We start from the raw sequence: 22,127 nt of genomic DNA on the forward strand, positions 1-22,127 counted from the left end.
CATAAAATAAAGATATTGCATGAAAAATAGGTCATTGACCTATGACTCAAAAGTGCATCACCAGAATCATGTTAAAAATTGGGTTTTCAGATGTACCAAAGTATGTCTCACACAAAAATCATATTAATACCAATGATAAAATATGTGCACTAAAACGACTCATCTCTCAGATTATTTGAACGCACATTTAAGACAAGAAATGACGTGGTTTAATGTTTTTAAAGCTATATGCATTATTTTTACAAAATGTCAAAAAAAGCAGGGCGTTTAACTATTGCTCTATTATTTAATTATGAATTTTTAAAATTAAAAACAATTCTTAATGAACTGAAAACGCTTCTAATTTAAGCATAAAACATGATAGGTTTTATGAAAATCATACACATTTTTAACCAACAGACGACACAAAATGTTAAAATGCATGCAAATACTTGTCTTAAAATCGAAAAAGACCATGGTAATGTAACTAATAAATACTGTTTCAACTAATTGTTTTCCTTAAAAAAACATTATTATGCCTTAAAGGCCAGGTGCGGGCCAAAAATGTCTCGATCTATAGTTTCCCCTATGTTTCATAATTTTTGGGATTTTATTTGTGTTACACAAGCTTTTTGAAAATAAGCACTTTCTTATCAGTGGGGGATAGTTCAAATTACACAGCAAAATCTCTATTCTTTTGTACTCAAATGTTGTAAATAGAGAGGCATTTTTAAAAAACTATGAAAAATAAACAGTGTGGTAAAAAATCATATCAGATGACTCAATTTAGGTAATGTAATTTGAATTTTACATTTCTGGTATTTTTATTATTTAAGTTTTATTTTCATGCTATAAAAAAAATTATCCACCGTATATGCACCATCTTTTTTTCATCTTCTAGGGAGTCACCAGACATGTTATTACATTAGGTTAAACTACCTAACTACTGAAAAAAAGTCTTCCTGGTTTTTATAACAGAATTTTGCCAAATTTTGTATTTGACCATTTTAAGAGAAATTAATGTTTTTTTCGTCTAGATTTCTATTACAAATATTTGATTTATGTACATTTAACCAGATATTATGTTTAAAATTCATGCCTGCACCTTTAAGTTTAAGTAGGCAATATCTATATTATAATAACACTAAGGAAAAATGTGTTCCTCCAAAACCGCCAAGTCTGATACTACGGCCATTCGAGCTGGGGCACCTTTTAATTCCGCTTTATATATTAGTCATTATTAGAACGGAAAATTTGTACAAAAAATGTTTTTTAGACCAATTTCTTTGCAACTGCAATCCTCTGCTTTCCCCCGCTACCAAAATCATTTGAGAATGCAATATACAATAGATAACAATTAAAGAGCGCCACAGGCAGCAGGTCATTGTCGATCGAGCATGTAATTGGCTACCATGCTGTACTGAATCCTGAACTGGATGGAGGATAGTAATCTCATGCGCCCATTATTTATACATAAGAAAATATAATACATCAATCAAAGTACAATATTTGTGTGAACAGGAAAACAAACTTTCTGTTTTCCCTAACTTAAGAATACAGTAAACCTATTCACTTTATGAGTTTCAGTTTCTTAGGGTAGGGTAGGAGGTGCTTGAGTCTGGGATGATCGAGCCACAACTGGTGCTCACCAGGGTTACATTTAGACCAAACCCTGGTTACCGACAAGCGTATCCCCATACTACGGTTTGGGTTTAGTTTTTTCCCCTTAGTTTTTACTGTATGATCAGCGCTTACATAGGTTTCACAACATAAAGCTTTATAAATCCAGGATATTATAATATACTCTGCATATTTTTTAGACTCTCATACATCCATTTTTAGAACATATATGCACTTAATATATCATGGTGACAGGTACCTGCTACTCTGTATAAATACTTCATATAATGATACAATGTTTTAAACAGAAAGAAAATTTGAATTTAAAATTAAGGAATGTAGTTAATTACTTACTTCTTTTTGCTGCAAACTTTTGGTCATTTTTTGCTCAAGTTTCTTTTTACTGAAAAAGAGAAGTTGATGGCTATCAGAAAGTTTCAATATTGAGTGCGGCGTTAGGCAAGGTTGCCCATTAGCTGCCCTACTATTTATTTTAGTGACAGAAATAATGGCCATAAATATAAGAAATAATCCTGATTGCAAATGAACTACATTACCAAATACCAATAATGGTAATGATAACATTGTAAAGATTGCTCAACTTGCAGATGATACTGAATACTGAATACTGAATACTGAATACAGAAATTCTTCTTGAAGATTGACAATTATTAGTAAAATAATAAATAGATATACAATAAAATATATTATGTACACACACATAATTGCACAAAAAAATATAAGTTATGAAACACGGCGTAAAAATGACAAGGTATTAAAATTGAATAGGATTCAGGAGATTAAAATAGTTTAAAACAGCTTTAAAAGGATTAAAAACAGCTTTAAAAGGATTCAAACCATTAGAATGTTCCTAAAACCTTACAATTTATAAATTGCTAAAATTCAAATACGCTAAAAATGTTAAAAACGTTTAAAAATATTAAAAATATAAAAACATTTTACAAAGTTTCATTGTTTACATAGTCTTGTATTACATAACATTTTATCGATGGTGACGTGAATTAATTATATGAATATAACATTTGCAACAAAGGCATATCTCGATCTGTTTGTCTTAGTTATTGGAACATGTATTCTACCATTGCGTTTGATAATAAAGTATTTGCTAAGGGGATGATCAACACCCTTAATTATTTTATGAGCTGCCTTCACTATCCAATCTATGTATATTTCATCTAACTGCACCAACGGATCTTTAACAATATATTCAGCTTTCTTTGTAATGCGATTCAATTTCTTTTTAAATTGTGTAACACAGTAATACAAATTAATTAAATTTTTTATATATTCTGTATATTTTATATTCCGATACCGATATTTTTACGCCAGATGAAAGTAGTCTATTATATTTTTTCAATGAGATTGATCTATTCTGTAGTGTGTCAAAATTGAAATTAAATAAAAATAAGACAAATGGTATGTGGATTGGTTCAAACAAAAAAGTATGTTAAAAGCATTCAATATTGTATGGTCCAGTGAACCTGTACAATTTCTAGGAATTCATGTAGGTTGATAAACAATTATGTGAATACAGAAATTGGGGGAAAAAAATTACAAACAAAATGTATGAGACGGAATCTCAGTTTTTTTGGTAAAATTACTATTCTTTTCATTTTTTCATTTCTTTATTCGACAACAAGCGGTCCGGGGTTGCGACAGGGGTGGCGCCAGGATCTTCCCGACGCGGGGGCTACATTCCCCGACGAGGGGGCTATCACTAGGCTGGGGGCCAGGGGGGCCGGCAAGGGCCCCCGGTGGGGGTCCAGGGGGCGAAGCCACCGGAAGCAACGCGTTCTAGCGTCATTTGAGGTCATTTTAATCAGATTTAGGGTAGCCATTTTTTCCATTTTTTATAATGCATAAATAAAATACTGCGTGCAAAAAAACGATGCGCGATGACTGTTTCAATCCATATTTTTCAATTTAAAAAATAAAAGTTCAAAGAAAATTTAGAAAAATAGAGTTGGAGGTCCCGGAAATTGGACTTATTATACTTCAAAACATGAAACAAAATATATAAGTCCCTATCATGGTTGTGACTGAGCTAAGAAATGTTTGAAAATTAGAGATGTTAGGTCCCGGAAAATGCACTTCTTGTTCTTCGAAATATGACCAGCTTTATTGTTGGGGCTGAGCTAAGAAAATGTTTAAAACTAGAGCTGCAGGTCTTCAAAAAATTGCATTTTATACTTTGGAAACATCAGGCCTCGAGGCTTAAAAAACGCAAGCGTAGACCTTTTTCAGTCGGGGAAATAAGTTTATTCCTCACAAGTGTATGCGTGCGTACCATCTGGACTTCCGAGTGGTGAGAAATTCATGACATAAAAGGATATTGAAAATGTAATAACTTAGCTATAATAATGGCTAAGCGAAAATGACATGTTTTTTTGTTTAGTAATGGATGAAAAATTTATTTTAGGTGCCCCACGGTACAGAAGGTTACTTGTAAATTAAAAAATTGGTGAACATACAAACAATTAACATAATTCATTTTTGCTGTAGTGTAGCGTACGTCAGTAAACTTCGCCTGGAAAATAACTACAGTACACATTTTGGTCCCTGGATGGAACATGATATCACGCGTCTCGACCCAACGTTGAACGATTCGTACAAAGGGATACCGCCAGACAAGTGCGTACCTAGCTATTGTTTAATAGTAAGTTAGATCGCTGGCAATAATGAATGCATATAAAGTGCATAATATCACTCTGACGGTCAATGAAACGTCGCGGTTTTCTAGGCGCTGAAGCTAGCAACGAAGTGAACGCGAACGCTTTTTACTGTATATTATATTCCCCGACAAAAAGTACCCGTGTTCCCCGACGGGGGGGCTAGGCTCCCCGACGAGGGGCTAGAGCCCCCGTAGCCCCCCCGCTGGCGCCACCACTGGGTTGCGACAGCAATGAAGTGCCATAACACATTTGTGTCCGCAACCCCTGTAACATACAACTTAATACAAGTTAAAAATGAATATAAAATATACAGAATATATAAAAAATTTTATTAATTTGTATTACTGTGTTACACAATTTAAAATACACCTATACAATTAAAATAAAGTTAGCGTTTATCAAGCAGATATTTTTTCAGTTTCGACAGGAAATTTTCAAATTATAAAAACACTAGCAATATCAAAGTTTATATATACTGCTAGCATTATTGATTGATTATTTTATAAATAAAAAAGAAAAATAAAACGAACATTAATTAAAAATGTTAAAGGTTTCAATATGCCAGATCTCACTTCTGTGATAGAATCTCTTAAACTAACCTGGGCCCAGATCCAGGTAAATGGAATGTATTCCAAAGCTTTACCTTTGCCCTATTGAATATACATAATACAGCTAAATTTAGAAGAGCATTCTAACTTAGGCAATATGCCTTTATTCTATAGAAATATGATGAAATCTGTTGTAAAATTAAATAATATTATGCATGTAAACACAACAACCACCATGGAAATAAAAAATCAACAATTATGGGAAAACCAACATTATATCTAACAACAAATCTATGTACTTTAAGGTATGGTTATCTTCTGGGTTTAAAACAATAGGTGAAATTTATATGAATGGTAGAGTACTTCCACCTTGTGAAATATTTCCTAAATTGTATACAAGACAAACGCCGGAACCTTCTGCTTGATATGCAGTGTCTTAATCATTAGACTACTGTGGCTTTCATGGTATTGTTCAAACTCGAACAAGCAAGCTAAAACATAGAATGAAGGGCAAAATCGATTAATAATTTTTCAGATTTTTGTATTGTAACCTGCATTTAATAAGCATTAACATTAATTTAGTTAAATTATTATTTATCTGTCAAGAGCTATAAATTCAATAGTAGAACTTCCATTTATTGCCATTTGCATATAAAATATATTATGTTTCTGACATTCTGTGCCCGAATGGCAGCTGGATAAAAGCTATTGCGAAACCTATTTTTACAAGAAATGATTAACCGGTAACATCTACCGTTACGTAACACCTCAAATAATACATTATGCATGGGATGATCGAGTTGAATCTTGCAATATAGAATGTGTTTTCTTAAACAGATTCAATATAGCTCTTCTCAAATCCAATGATATGTGATGCATACTTAACAAGACGTTCATAGATCTGACTTATCTTTACTTGTGACCTGGTGAACCACAAAACAATACTAAAGGTGAATACACTTTCAATAACCGAAAAGTGACATAATGAAAGGGTTAACTACGAAAGATTTCAGTCTACGCAAAAAGTAAAGGAATTGTTGGGCCTTTTTGATACACTTGGTTATGTGATCATGCCATTTTAGATCGCTGGTAATCACCACACCAAGAAACTTAAAATTATCGACAATCTCAACCTGAATATACAATGGAAATTTATTTACCCGACTACCGACAAGCTGGGCCTAGCACACGAAGACTATCAGACAAGACAATTTTCTCCTCAATAATGGCAAATTAGGTGAAAAGATATCATTATGTGGAATGCAATTATAATATTTTATATTATTTTGAAACAAGAAATGTTAGCAACCTACAGTAATACCTAGTATTTTAAACCAATTTCCTAGCTGGCTAGCTTTTAAAACATCCCTTTACAGTTGTTAAAAATTAGCCAATATACTTTTGAACAGATAGGTACCTGACAAGACATGATTCGGGTTAGCGGTTTGTTTACAAGCGGTGCAGTCAGAAACTTCTACTACTTATTCTTCACAAAATTTACAGCATTTATTTCGAAAAGAAACCCCCTTTTTAGTTTGCAAAAGTTATCTGAAAAGAATCCCAACCAAGAGTACTAAAAAAGAAGTACATGGGCTCTTTTCGAGGTTTTACGGTATTGGCGAATTGAATCTAAGCTACAAGACAATGTCTTAAATTACATTGAAAGCAAACAACGCGATGGCGTAGCCATGGGTTCTCTATTCGGACCACCAATAACATATTATTATGCAACATTGAAAAGACCTTACAGACTTTTAACAAGATGCCATTTTTCTATCGATACATTAACAACACGATTGTGTTCATGCCCAGCAAGGATGATGCATACAAGTTTCTGGACACGCTAAATAATGCACACACTGCAATTGACTTTACTATGGAAGTTGTTCATAATAACTCCATTAATTTCTTAGGAATTACCATATCCAAAACATTTGAAAATTACATTAGAAACCAGAGTGTACAGAAAACCTACTGACAAAGGGCTTCTTCTATCTTGCACTATGATAGCCATGTTGATGTTAAACATAAGAAAATTCTTGTGTAAGGGCCGGGAAACATACTATCTAGTCATCATGCTCTTTGATTGGAACTTAACTTAACATCATCATATTATTTTTAAACATTCTCTACGTGACTTAAAAGGCTTTGCTTGCATTTATATATGACACCACCTTTTTTATCAAACAGTTCACTGAATTTGTATTAATCGGTTGCGGGGTTAATTCAAGAAAAGAAAACTAGACTAAAGTTGACATTTGTTAAAAAATGGATCAAATTTCTGTCATGAGCACTGGTTTGTTGGGCACTGATTAATTAAACCTGAGAATTGACACTTGGAAGAGAGATGGAATGTTCCATTCATCGCCGTCAAGTTATGTTTTACAAATTTTGTAAATAGTTTACCATTACGATGTTGTACTCAGAGCTCTGTACCAACATTCAGCAATTAAAAACAATTATTGCAAACAGAGATAGCCTGCAGCGAGGCATCCTCGTATTATTGTGTGCAGGTATGTTTCAGCATCAACAACCACTAGACAGTGTATGCCACATTCGGAAAAAGACCCCTTTTCGGGGCAAATCATTTTAACCTAAATTCATTTCAATCGTCAACTAGAAAGCCACTGCGAGAGTGCATACCTCCACCTTCTGTAAAATTCTCCTACATAAGATTTCTCCGGGAAAATATATATACACGTATATATTTGTGTGTGTCTTAATGCTGTGATTTAGGCTTAATTTCACTACAAGCATGTGTATGCGAATTTGGTGTAATGGTTATGTAGCCGCCTTTCTTTAGATTCTATTGACTAACAATAGAACAGAAACACCAAAAACAAACAGGTGAATTTGAAAAGAATAGGTTTTTTAAAACTACTCGTATCAAAAAACCTGTAAATTAAATCAATTTATGTTTTAAAATTACAAATCACAAATTATAACTCTTGCCCCTTGTACAAAAATGAAGTTTTTTGGACAAGTAGTTCGAGAAAATGCAATTTCAGTTTTAACACTAGCAGGTCTGAAAATTATACTAAAAAGTGGTCCAGAATTAGGACGTGGTCCAGATTGCCTCTAAACTTTAATGGAGTGGTTCTTGACCACATATCTATCTGTATTTTCATTTTGGTAAAGATTTCGTAATTACTTTTTGAGTAATCCTGCTAACAAACAAATGAAAGCACTCAGAAACTGAGTGAAGTACTTGGCAAAATATATCCACTGATAGGGAGCATGTTGAACGATACCTTATTTGCTTTACATGGTTCAAATACTGCTGGGGTTTATAATTTGTTTAAATAATTTTTAATACAAACAAAATCCGTCATGGCAACAATGACTTTTCTAAAATCAAGATTGACCAGGAGTCGATGAGTGTCTTGAAGCTGTGCCGATTTGCGGCGGCCCTGCCTTAACCCATAGAGTAAGCTTAACCGCTCGAACCAGTCTACTAATATTTTGGTCCATATCAAAGAATATGTCCATGTTAAAAGAAGACAGAATGCGTGCTATTTAATATATCGTACGGAAGATAAGCTTTTGTGACATGACCAATATATCAATTTTCCTGAAAATCAATAGGCATTTCTGTATGTACAGGTATATACCTATTTACAGAATCAAATAAGAAAGGACACATGCTGGTGGTACTAAAAAACTAATTATCAACTAACAATAGTTTAATTTAAATAACAATAGAACAGCAATGCGAAAAACGGGTGAATTTGAAAAGAAATAGGTTTTTTAAAACTACTCGTATCAAAAAATCTGTACATTAAATCAAATTATGTTTGGACAATTACAAATCACAATTTATAACTCTTGCCTTTTGTACAAAAATGATATTTTGTAGTTCTCGAGAAAATGCCATTTCAGTACACTTGTTACTTTAAGACTGCTCGTCGGCTTTTGAAAATTGTCTATCTTTTAACTAGCCGGTCTGAAAATAATATAATTTTTGTTATTTCTGAAGTTAGTAATAAACCAATTTTCTTGATTTTCAATAGGCAAGGTCTGAATGTATATACCTATCTACACCAAAAAATTCAGAATGATAACTTAAAAACTGTAGGCGCTATTGTGCTAACATACATACAAACAAACAGACAAACAAACATGATCGACTACATATACCTCCTTGGCGGAGGTCAATAATTAATTATCTAACTCAACTTAATCAGTACACTGGTTTTTATTAGGTGTTAAAAATCAGTATCAAAAGTATGTACCAACTATAAAGTAACATTTCTAAAAGCGAATTACCGAATTTTGCTCTTACGTAAATTTATAAATATTATGTTCCCAAATTTGATTATTATGTACTGAAAAAAAAACCTGAATTAAATACATACTAGAATTCATCTTGGATTTAGTAGTTTAAACTCTCGCTTGAATATGGTTTAGCTACTGTACTTCTCCTATTTGGATAAGAGTTTGTTACTAGTTGTTTAAGTATTTTTTGTCACCATTTGATGCTTTGTATTGTGTATATTTGTTAATATTACTCATTGGTTATCCAACGAAGTTGCGATTTAACGATTTTCTCGTATTTAACATATGTCAAAAACCAAATAACATTTTAAAGTGAAAAGTTTAATTTATATCATGCGCTAACTTTCTGTTGAAAAAAAATTTTTACACAAAGTTACGCGCGCACGCGCATTTAAAATTTCTAAGTGCGCAAAATTAATTTCTAATCAACTTTCTACGCGTTTCATGTCATTTTAAGCATGTCAACAATTCTCACGCGTGCACAAATTTTTACGTGTGCGGTGCGCATGTAGCATTAAAAAAATTATTTTTTCGTGTGATTTATGTTTTTCCAGCCTCTTCTAGTCATTTTACCAACTTTTAAACAATTTCGACTTAAAGTTACGTCATACGAGCATGTCGAATTGGACAATTTGCACAAAATTATGCCTTTTTTTAAACAGTCGTAATTTCTAAACTGCACGGTCACCTTTTTGTGGATGACATTTTCTGGAAGTTGATGAGTTGTAGATATCGGATCATGTATTAATATGGCTAAACGGACATTGTGACGTCATCGTATGGCCACGCGAATATAAAATTTAAGATTTTTGTATCTTTCGTCATAGCTCATCACATTAAATAGAGCGCATCTCCACTTATCCGTTTTCCATTTTCACCCCGATTTTGAAATTGTCTAGGTCAATCAACTATCTTTCGCATGAGTTAAAAAAATTTTAATTTTTTGGACGACATCATGCCTAAAAATTTAAATTACGTGTGGCATTAATTTCATCTTTACATTAAATTTAAATCTGTTATAGCTCGTAAGAATAAAATGTGATAACCACGATTAAAACGTTTTCTGAAAGCTATTGGATTTTAGATACGAAATCATGTGAAAATTTTGCCAATCTGATGATGTGACGTCATCATATGGCCAGTTAAATAAAAAGAAGTTGTATTTTCATTTTTGGCGTAATAGTTCATTACATTTAAAAGAGCGCACATCAATATTTCACGTATTCAAATTTCTTCTGCACGTTAATATGTTGTTGCTGAGATAATATCCTTCCGAAATTGCTATCTTTGTATTTCATTTTGATGCCGCGCCATGTTAAAATTTGGAATAAATGACGGCTCCCGTAATTTCACCTAATCTACACTGTATGTAATATGTAAACAGATTTTACTGTTTATACCGACTGTAATGGAATAGCCCAAAATCGTTTATTTCCTACCTATTTCTATAATGTAGCAGGCCAAATAAGAGGTTATTTTTACAGGATAGAGGGAGGCAAACAATATTTTTCTCGTATCAGAGCCGTTCATCGTTGTTAGGAGGTATGTGATTTCTATTACATTTTCTGGTTTGTTTGTCAGTTGCTTGTCCGGCCTGTAGGTCATAATGCCAACGTGAACGCTTCCTTTTGGCCTCAATCTATCCCCTTAATGTTAAAAGGTACGTTGTTAAACGTCCATGTTTCACCACTTGCGCGGCGGATAACCAAACTCGTCAAAGTGACGAGTTTCATGTCTAGTTTGTTCTTGAGAATGGTTTCATGATGGTTCCGATACGTCGATCTTTTTGCCATTATATTTTATTCTAAATTTATCTAGTGAATGTCTCTTACTGTAATTCTTTAAAAAAAAACAATTTACTATTGATTTTCAATGGAAACGACTTTTTTTATATTTTTTATGAACAAGAATTTTGATAAAGATAAGTGCGTGTGCGGTTAAGACAGTCCATGGAACTGCAAGCTTTGGTACGTCTTGACTCAATGATTTGGAGAAGTGGAATGCAGGGCGGAGAATACAAATTTGCCTTGTTGCATTAAGTTTATATCAATGAGTTTGAGGAGATTAAGTTTGGAAAATAAATGGGAAGAATGGGACCGCGGTGGAGCGCCAGATATAATCCTGATAGCTTTCTTTTGTATAATTTGCAGTTTACTGAGGTTGGATACGTAAGTATTGGCCCAGACAATGTTACAGTAGCTCAAATAGGGAAAAATGAGGGAACAGTAAAGGGTTCGAAGAATATTAAGGGGTACAAATGAGGATAACCTAGATATGATACCAACGCTTTTGGAAGTCTTATTCTCTACTTCTTTAATATGATTTTTCCACGTTAGATTGCTGTCCATAACTACACCTAAAAACTTAGCTGATTGTACACAAGGTATATCATGGTTGTCAATGGTAATTTTGTTGGCTGATAAGTCAATAGATTTTAATAGTTGTGGGGTCCCAAAGAGGATGAAGCTACATTTTTTATGATTAAGAGAAAGTTTATTAGCTGCAAAATATTGGGACAAATTGATCAAATTGGAGTTGACAGTATTGAATAAGGATTGGACATTTTTGTTAGAATAAAGAACTGTAGTGTCGTCAGCATAAAGGAAAAAATTTAGGAGCTTTGAAGAGAAGTGAATATCATTGATGTATAGAATAAATAAGAGGGGGCCAAGTAGAGATCCTTGAGGGACGCCGCATGTGATAGGACTAAAAGTGGATATGGAGTGAGAGTATTTGGTACATTGGGCACGATTGGAGAGGTAACTATTTAAGAGATTAATTGCTGATCCACGGATTCCATAGTGAGATAATTTGTGTAGAAGAATACTGTGGTCAATAGTATCAAAAGCCTTGGAAAGGTCTATGAAAATGCCGATTGCAAGATGGCGGTTTTCGAAAGCGTCTATAATTTTATTTGTCAGGTCGATGGGAGCCATTGACGTGTTGTGTCCCTTTCTGAAACCGTATTGTCTGTTGAAAAGTATGTTGAATTTGGTAATAAATGAAAATATTGGGTAATAAATTACTCTTTCCAGGGCTTTTGAAAAAATGGATAGAATGGAGATGGGTCGATAATTAGAGAGATCAGATTTTGGACCAGATTTGTATATAGGGGTAACGCGCTCTAGCTTCATCCTCTCTGGGAACACACCGCTGGTTAAAGCAAGATTAAAAATATGACACAGTGGAAGGGAAATCAGGTCAGCAATGTATTTAATGGCCTTGGTATGAAAGTCATCAATACCTGGAGATTTATTATTTTCAAAAGAAGTTATTATTTTGACTATTTCAGACTCATCAACTGGGTTAAGAAATATTGAATTTGGATTTGGATTTGGTAAGAATTCTTTGAATGATTTGGTAACACGGGGAATTTGGTTTGCAAGGGTGGGGCCAATTTCGACAAAGTATTTATTAAACGCATTAGAAATTTTCTCCTGATCTTCCGTCAATTCGCCATCGCAGTTAAACCGAGTATTGGATTGTTGATTGCTGTTGTTTTTGTTAATCAGAGAATTAATTGTCTTCCAAGTTGCCTTGATATCATTTTTATGTTTGTGAAATATATTTTGGAAGTAATTAGCTTTAGAAATTTTGATTACAGAATTTAATTTATTGCGGTATAGTTTATAAGCTTTTTCATTTATGGGAGTCGGACGGTGAAGAAATTTGGCATATAATTTCTGCTTATATTTTATAGATTTGAGCAAGCCATCAGACATCCATGATTTTATTTTTTTGTCTTTTTTAGTGTTGTACTGGAGGGGGAAGTTTTTGTCGTATAGGGACTTTAGTGTGTTTTCAAAGTAATTGTATGCTATATCGGGGTCCTGCTTATAAAATACATTGGTCCACTGTTGAGTAGCCACTTCTTGACGGAAATGTTCTAATGTAGAGGGGTTAATTTTCCTAAAAGCCGATTTATCTTCCCTGTTTGAGCTAGTAGTAACATTGGACAAAAATGAAATATTAAACACTGGGAGATGGTCAGAGATGTCACTGTAAAATAGTCCACTCAGGTTGGGAAAGTCAATTTGATTGCTTATGATATTGTCTAACAGGGTAGCTGTAGTTTTGGTAATACAAGATGGTCTGTGAATGCGGGGATACGAGATGGTCTGTGAATGCGGATTTGATGTAGGATTTATGAGCTTTGCGGATCTTTCGGTCAGTCTGGCGGCAGAGTTTTTTTAATTTTGCCCAGCAGTTTGCAGAGCCATACTTTTTGGCACTTTTATAAAGATGCTTCTTTCTGTTGATGTCTCTACTTATTGAAGGAGTTGTGCGATTCCTCAACAGAGCTAGAATTCATCATAACAGCATCCATGGTGTTGAAATACTCTTCCATATCACTATCAATATCGGCAAATTTGGCTTTTGCGTAGAGGAAAATCTCGGCGGTCAAATGATTTTCGATTTTAAGACTGTACATTATAAGTTGACGGAAATACCTCACCAGATGTAATGGTTTAACTGAGCCAAGACTCCGTCCCAATCACAATATTGGGGTCTTCCGTAGTAAAAATGGTTTCAAATATGTGACGTTTAGCACTAATACGGCCATACTGCGTTGAAACACCGGTTCTCGTCAGATCACCGAAGTTAAGCAACGTTGGGCCCGGTTGCGTTCTGGATGGGAGACCGTCTAGAAATCGCGGCGGGTGCTGTATACTGGAGAGTGATGGTGTAATGGTAATATCGGACTAGCATGTGATAGGCATGGGTTCGAGGTTATCTGTACCATACTAATTGCATCCTAGGCAAGATGCTTTACTCTCATTGCCTCATCCTTCGGATGGGATGTAAAGCCGTTGGTCCTGTGTACTTAACAGTACATTAAAGAACTTGGTACACTATTCGAAAAGAGTAGGGGATCGTCTCCCGGTGTGCTGATCTGGTAGGCGCTGCACTGCTGGCTGCCGTGGGTCCGTGGAGGGCCTAATCCGAATTCCTCTGAGTTAAGCTTGAGGACAAATATAAATACCTTTACCTTTACCTTTAATACTTTGAAAGTTTATGTTGAGAATTTCAAGTTGGTAATATGATCTTTGCATTTTGGTTTTGAGTTCATTTTGGAGTTACACTGATCTTTCTTAGGCTTTGGGCTAGATGACCAAATGGGTTCCCCTGGAACAGAAGAATGATTAATACTTGAAACATCCGACATTCGAGTAGTAATCCATAGTCGATCCAATTCAATAGGTTCATCCATGTTAGGGATGTTAAAAATCCGGATGCATGTTAAAATCACAAATGGCAGAGTAGACCAATAATACCTCAGAAGATACATGGTAAAAATCCACAAAGTCATAATCATGAGTTAAAAATCCCGATTAAAATTCAAGATGGCAGATCCGTGATAGTCAATACACATAAATACAAAGTTAATAATGCCTACAAAAACAGTCAAAATGCATCCAGAACGGTCCAATGATGTCTTGGTAGCAGCACAAGAAAATTGCAACCAGCTCCCATGAAGCACCCTCTAGAGACCCTAGTCCACACACACACAGCCACTGTCATTCACCAGCGACTAAACCGGTACTCCCACCAACTCTTTAGAAGCATAGTTTGGAGGGTGGTTGGACACCCAGTTGGTACTAAACACAAAAACCAACTACAAGGGCTTCAGTTCAGCAAAACCAATGACGGCTATCCAGCAAAACCTCGCCACCACTGGTAGATATGGCTTATGCCAACTTTTTGTATTTCATATAAATATTATGTGTATTTACGATCCATATAAATAATAATTAAGTTACGATGTTTAGCGTTTACAGTTTACCGTCCTGTGTTGAATTTTTCGTTTAGTTTAAAACAATGCCATCAAAAAAGAGTAGCAGCGGACGGAGAAAACATGATACAAAAACAATTTTTTTTTAAAGTGTACACCCCTGTATTTTAATGTACTATCTATACCATGATTTACCACGTACGGCAGCCGGGACGATATTGTTTTGGTTACAATTACAAATATGTTCGATGTTTTGTCTAGGCCTAGCTAGGAGGGTAGGGCTTATTTAATATTAATTAGTACTACTGTACTACTAATTTAATAATCTGTTGAAATAGGTCTATCCTAGGCTCTATAGCTATAGGCCTAGACTAGGATTGGCTATTTTTCTTTATTTATCTCTGTACAGACACGCACTTTCGTGCCGTGGTGACAACCCATGTGTGTCGTTGTGTCAGGTCTATATAAAAATTAGGCCTAGTTAGCCGCGCATATGTACGTCTTCAGCGCAAAAACAATTTGTAAAAAATGAAAAAAAGAAAATTATCTGGCCTCCCGACTGGAATTTTTTTCAGACGAAAATCAACCGGATTCAGGCAGTTTTTTCACATTGAATGTCAAGGCTTAGTATCTCAAAAGTTGGGGTTGCAAATCTGCGCAAACCACTTTTTTTAAATTCTTGTACTTACGCTTCTCTTTTCTTATAACTTTTGTCATATGTTGGTTTGGAAATTTCATCATCTGAATTTTCTGGCTCTTGAGGAACATTACAATCACTAATGAAAAAACATAAATAAAAGCAAAGTTTAACACAGGGGTTCTGAACAGGCAGCCTGCAGGCCAAATGCAGCTCCAGGTGCATTTCATACAGCCTGCAAATAGCTACTGCTAAAAAAAATAAAGAAAAGTAATGTTAGAAAGGGGAGAACATGTACATTTTTCAAGATAATCAGTTAAGGTGTTTTAAATTGTATTGTATCTATGTTTCTAAGCTCAGGAAAACAAAATTTCATGTATGTAATATTATGTGACAATAAATTGAATCTTGAACCTTGAACCCATAATGCCCATGAAATTCCAGCCTTCGCACCATGGTTCCTGTCAGCAGGGCTTTCAATAGTCCAGCATTGAACGCGGGAACCTAACAGCTCTAATTTTCTTAGCTCAGCCTGGTCCTTGAAACTTATACATTTTTGTCATATTTCAAATTTTAAGTGCCATTTCCAGGGACCTATCAGTTCTATTTTTCAAAATGTTCTTATCTAACCCCAACTATGGTGGGCATGAGGTCCTGGAGACATATTTCGTAAAGATAGTAATCGGAAAAATTATTATTTTTGCATTGACACAAGGCCCTTGTTATACGACTGGTGCCCCACTTGTGACTTCACATTCTATTATGTGGCCCACGACATTAGTAAATTACAATCTGGCCCATGATAGAAAACTGTTGAGAATTACCCCTGGTTTAACATATTGATTTAGATTCTTCATCAATTTGTCTAAAAGCATCAAAAAAGTGTTTTGTTGTGCCCTGGCTCGGCTAATAATAGTGAACTCACAGATCAAGTTTGAGTGGTAGAATTGATGACTATAATACAATGTAAATTGTCAAAAATACCCAAAAAAAATCAAATTGAAGATTTTTATACTTTTTTTTTACACAGTACATGAAAAATAACACTAAAAAGGGAAGTTTTATGTTATTCGATAACAGTTTGAACTGGACTTTATCTTAATAGAAGAGTTACCGTCGAGCAAGATCTTTATTCATTGAACAGGACCACACATCTGGAAGACTGTCATTTGAAACCGAATCTGGAAGTTTACGCCATTTGGAACAGTAATCGCACTGAACCCAAGTATGGTCAGGAAGGCTGTAACAAATCACAATTAAAATTAAATCTTAATAAAGTGTTTATATAATTGTGCATTAATGGTAAACTGTAGTTTTAATTATCTTGTACAGACAATTTTTTATTATGTGGACGATGTTGAAGCTGGGTGTCCCCACCTAACTTAGCATATTTGTCTGTATAATCATTGACCAGAATAATAAAAAAAATGTAATAATTTCATTTTAGCAAGCAGCTTTAGAATACAAAAAAACTATATGATAAACTATAAAAGTACATACTCATCTTTAGTAGATCCAAGGAACTGGTGAGTTGTTCGAGCTGCTTCAACATTCTCTCTTTTTTCATTCCAGTAGTCATTCAATTTATCTCCAACAGCTTTGATACACCTACTGTTATATGAAAATTAATTTCCATTTATTATGTTTTTAAATTATCTTTTTGAATTTTTTTCCATACAAACAGGGAGTTGTTGATAACCCACAAATGTTAACATCCCAAAGAATTTAAAGGATTTCTGTACTATTTTAACATTAGTAAACTTTTGTTGACACAATGAACATTTCAATTTACATTCATGCTTTTCGAATTAGTGGACATTTTTTAATTCATTAAACACAAAATGACCACAAACACAAAAACACAGAACATTAAAAGCAATAACATTTATACAGCAATTAAAACTAACACTTGAATCATCCCAACAATAGGTGAGCATCATGGTGCATTTTATTTGTAAAATTAATGTACATGAAATAAAGATTGTAAAAAAGGCTTTCCTAATTTCTGACACAAACAAAAAAGAATACTACCTGTGAGCTGTACTATCTTTAAAATCTTGTTTGTTGTGTGTTGGTGTAAGAAAGTTGCAATCAATAATCCCAACGATTCCAAAACCCCGATTATCTGCCTGAAAATAACATTACTTACAAACTAAATAATTTAAAATAAAATACTTTACAATATAAAGGCATACATCCTTACAACAATGTTTAGATCAAAGCTCCTTCTGGTCATGAGAGTAAATTTAGTAAAACACTTTTAAAGTTTGAAAGCATTGGAGGTGGGAGTTGTCCTGATGTAAATATTTAGTAATCAAACCTGGCTTTGTTAATCACTATAAAGGATGTTTAATCGATTTTAGTACCAGTATGAGATCTTATGTATGTATGGTTTTTAGCAAACTGTTCCATTTCAGTACAAATCAGCGAAAATTTCTCATTTTGAAAAAAAAACCACTTGTATGTATTGTCCCCCTGGAAAAATATTTCTTTTATATGTCATATGCCATTTTAATGTAACATAATAGTTTGACCAAAAATTGGAAAAAAAAAATGTACAAAAAAAATGCATTTACCTGAAAAAACTGTAATTTAAAGCAAAAAATGGTCAAATTGGCTGCCAGCCAATGGGTTTTGGTTAAATTTAACCATTTATTTTGTCATTTTATAAGTGAACACATTATTTTTGTTTGTTTTTTCTACGGAAGTGATTAACCTTATTAAAGCTACAAAATAATATTCAAACTCTGATTTAATTAATCTTTTTCATGTTTTTGGGGGACAATACTGTACATCTTTAAACAAAGAAAAACTTAATCTTATCTGCAGTAAATATTCAGAATAAGGTCATTGTCGATTGAGCATGCAATTGGCGACCATGCTGTACTGAATTATTTTGAACTTAAATCCCAAACTGGATGGATGGTATAGCATGCTGTTCCATTCTCCTTTAAAGCAAAATCCGAGTTGTACATGGACAAGTCGGGAATTCTAACCCACTGTCTCTTATCATTTTTATTACTGTTATGGCCATTAGTGTGTGTCCCTTAAAATGGACCTGAATGGATTTTCCATTTTAGAATTATATTTTAGGGGCTATTAGGTGTTGCTTGAAACCAGAATGACCGAAAGTGGGAAATACACTGTAATCATTTAGTTTAATCCAAGTATAGATATGATTATCACTGTTGTAAATAATTGGTGATAATAGTTAGTACTGTAATAATATGAACTAGAGGGTACTCCGAGAGTACAAACCTCCGCCTACTGTAAAATTCCCCTACATAAAATTCCCCCGGAAAATAATATATATTTTTTTTTATTTTTTTTTTATTAGTTTTAAGTGTAAATAGGCTAACTGCACACTACAAAGTTGTGGATGAGCGTTTGGTGTAATTGTTATGTATCCAGCCTCTCACAGTTGAGATCGCTGGTTCAAGTCCAGCTAAGTAACTGTGGCCTCCAGGCTGTTTACAGACACACACACAAACACACAAACACACAAACATACACACCCACACACACACAAACACACACACACACACACACAAACACACACACAAACATACAGGGGTGAAAATATAACCTCCTTGGCGGAGGTAATAATATGTATTGTAATAAAAAAACAAAAACCAATGCTGTCGTCGTCCATGTGTCTGATGATTGTGTCCAAATATATAATTTAATTTTTTTTCCTACATTGTGTGCATGACACGGTTGTTAATGATGATATTTTATTGTAATTGATCCATTGTTCTGTTTATTGTAACCATGGCTGAGGGTGAAGAAATGCCAGAACGGGATAATCAGTTGATTAGTGCAATGTCCGGGGCTTTTGGTAGGGTATCCAGTACTAAAAACCTGCCTTAATTAGCTTACTAAATTTCGTGGTAATCCTAAAATGGTTTCTTTCAGACATTTCATCTATATATAAATTTACGTAAGGGCAAAAATCGGTAAATCGTGCGTTATTTCTAGAATGTTTACTCGATGGTATATAAAGTTGGTTCGTACTTTCGGTACTAATTTTAACCACCTGATGTAACCCTGTCTACTAATTTAATTGAGTTCGATAATTAGTTATTGACGATTGGAACGAATTTAGGTTCAACGATTTGCCCCAAATAGGGGTGTTTTCCGATCGTGGTATACACTGTCTAATGGATGTCAATTTGAAAAATACCCGCACACAATAATACGAGGACACTTCGCATTTTCCTATCTCCTCCTACGATAATTGTTTTTAATAGCTGAAAACCGGTTGAACAGTTCGAGTACAGCATCATAATGTTGAAGACAGGCCGATTTTCTTTAAAAAATGCTATTTTGATACATGTAATATACGTTTTTACACATGTATTGATTTGTGATGAATGGAACATTCCAAATTATTTGGTTTAACCATAGAGGTATAGATTTAGATTTATGGGCCCCCTTGGAGAATAAACATAAATAGTACAGTATTGCAATGCACTTTTGATCGCAATTTGAATCGCAAATATCTTACTGTGAGTGTTGGTACTGTTAGATATAATATAAACAAATATACAAATAAACTTTATTACTGTGAGTGTGGGTAGGCCCTACTGTTAGATTATAAACATATAATATACAAATAAATAAACGTTATTACTGACAGTTGCTTCTCAACGTTTGTATTAATTAATAATTTAAAAATATATAAACGTACGTACGTAGTGGTGTATCGTTACATGTACTTTACTATTTCAATCGACTATGACAGTGAGAGTTTTAACAAAGTATTAAATCGTAAATGTTTTACTGTATTTAGTGGTATATTATTTATAGGCCTATAAAACATTAAAAACAATATTTCGTTACTGAGTGGATAAGAATATATTTTAAAATGTTTCCTCTTTGTACCTATCTTCTTCCCCCATCCCTCAACCCTTAATGTTACATACAAAACACAAATTGGGTTTGTTTAAATGAGTCCAAATAAAAAAATTTGACTCATTTTGTTTCTCTCTCTGAAGTAATTCCCAGGGTGCTAATTTTAGCTGACTACATAAATCATCGTGTATATTTATTCGTTTCTGTAAACGACAATGTATTATAGTCCTGCAGTACGTACATTTGAAATCTCCATTTTTTTCTCGCTGGAAAATACTGTGTATTCGAGAACCATCTGTGGGCACGACCTAGATGGTACGCGAGCGAAGCGAGCGTGCCATCTAGTTGATAAAATTTATCACAGAGTTCGAAGAATATTGTAGCTATTATAAAGTAGATGGGAAGGATACTATTAACTCATTTGGAGGGTCCTGCTAAAGAGGAGATAACTTGTCGTTCCACCGAGGTGAAAGAAGATTCTGTTGAGATTATGAAACTTTTGAAATCTAGATTTGGAACTGGGGAGAAACTATCCGCGTTAACTAGTGAATTGCACAATAGGGTCCAGTAGGAAGGTGAAAGTTTAGCTGATTATAGTAATGCCCTTCTAAGGCTTCTCATCCAGTAATATTGGGTTGCAATGCACTTGGGGAATTTCTCTAGTGATGGAAATATATTTAAAAAAGCAAATGATAACTGTGGCTAAGGAGAAAATTTCTCCTTTAAAATGGACCTGAAATGGACTTTCGATTTTCAAGAAATTCAAACATGTTATTTAAACGTATCAAATTAACACAAGCCCATACAAATAAAAACAAAATGTATAGTATTTTGAGAAAAAACGAAATTTTAAGACACCTTGGTAAATTAGCGAAAATTACTCACGCCATTGCAATATTCTGTTTCAACAGCCGTCGGGAGCATCTATATTCACAACGTCACATATACACACGACGATCATCGAGAGCGTGTATGCCGCCCGATAGTTCATTCATTCATTAGTGGAAATCATCATTTCCTTTTATTGTCATTTGCATATACAGTAAAACAAAATATATACATAGAAATTGTGTTTGCTCTGAGACACAAAATACAGATATAAATAACAAAAAAAAACACAATTACAATGATATTATGTCACATCACTCTCGTACGGTTTCCCAACTAGCATTCAGTGCCCAAATAGCAGCTGGATAGAAGCTGTTGCGAAACCTATTAGTACGAGAAGTGATGGACCGGTATCGTCTACCGCTACGTAACATCTCAAATACATTATGCATGGGATGGCTTGAATCTAGCAATATACAATGCGTTTTCTTAATTAAACGCTTCCCGAAAATGAATTCAATAGTGCTCTGTTCAATAAGATGTGATGCATACTTAACAACATGTTGTAGATCAGACTTATCTTTATTTGTGGCCCCGGTGAATCACAAAATAATACTAAAGGTGAGTACACTTTCAATAATGAAATTGTCATAATGAAAGGGTCCACTCCGAAGGATTAAAGTCTACGTAAAAAGTAAGCGTTGTTGGGCCTTCAGGGGTGAGGGAATTTCAATTTCTTTCACTTGTCCCCGGACAAGTACCTGCACAGAATTCACTTGTCCGAGAAAAAAATTTACTTGTCCCTCTTTATTGCGCAATAGGCAAAAAATTACACAAGTGTCGACAAATGTCACGCAAGTGTTTATTGTCTATTTAAAATTCAGCAGTTTATAGGCCTAGCCTAGACTTTTTTAGCCTGCTCAATATTTTGATAAAAATAACGGTCATTTTTAGGTTTT

At 34.1% G+C, this 22,127-nt stretch overlaps 1 protein-coding gene across 5 annotated transcripts in view; it reads right to left on the reverse strand.

Moving 5' to 3' along the window:
• Positions 1-22,127, reverse strand: part of LOC140054971 (MORC family CW-type zinc finger protein 3-like) — a 78,540-nt gene that overhangs the window by 24,555 nt on the left and 31,858 nt on the right. For all 5 annotated transcript variants that reach the window (XM_072100113.1, XM_072100115.1, XM_072100114.1 and 2 more), the window contains 5 exons: positions 17,518-17,615; positions 16,987-17,097; positions 16,601-16,726; positions 15,539-15,625; positions 1,954-2,002 (listed from right to left, as the gene is read on the reverse strand). In XM_072100113.1, coding sequence (XP_071956214.1) covers positions 1,954-2,002; positions 15,539-15,625; positions 16,601-16,726; positions 16,987-17,097; positions 17,518-17,615 — 471 coding nt within the window. The remainder of the gene's footprint in view (positions 1-1,953; positions 2,003-15,538; positions 15,626-16,600; positions 16,727-16,986; positions 17,098-17,517; positions 17,616-22,127) is intronic.

Source organism: Antedon mediterranea, chromosome 7 (genome assembly GCF_964355755.1).
Source record: "Antedon mediterranea chromosome 7, ecAntMedi1.1, whole genome shotgun sequence".
Taxonomy (NCBI): Eukaryota; Metazoa; Echinodermata; class Crinoidea; order Comatulida; family Antedonidae; genus Antedon; species Antedon mediterranea.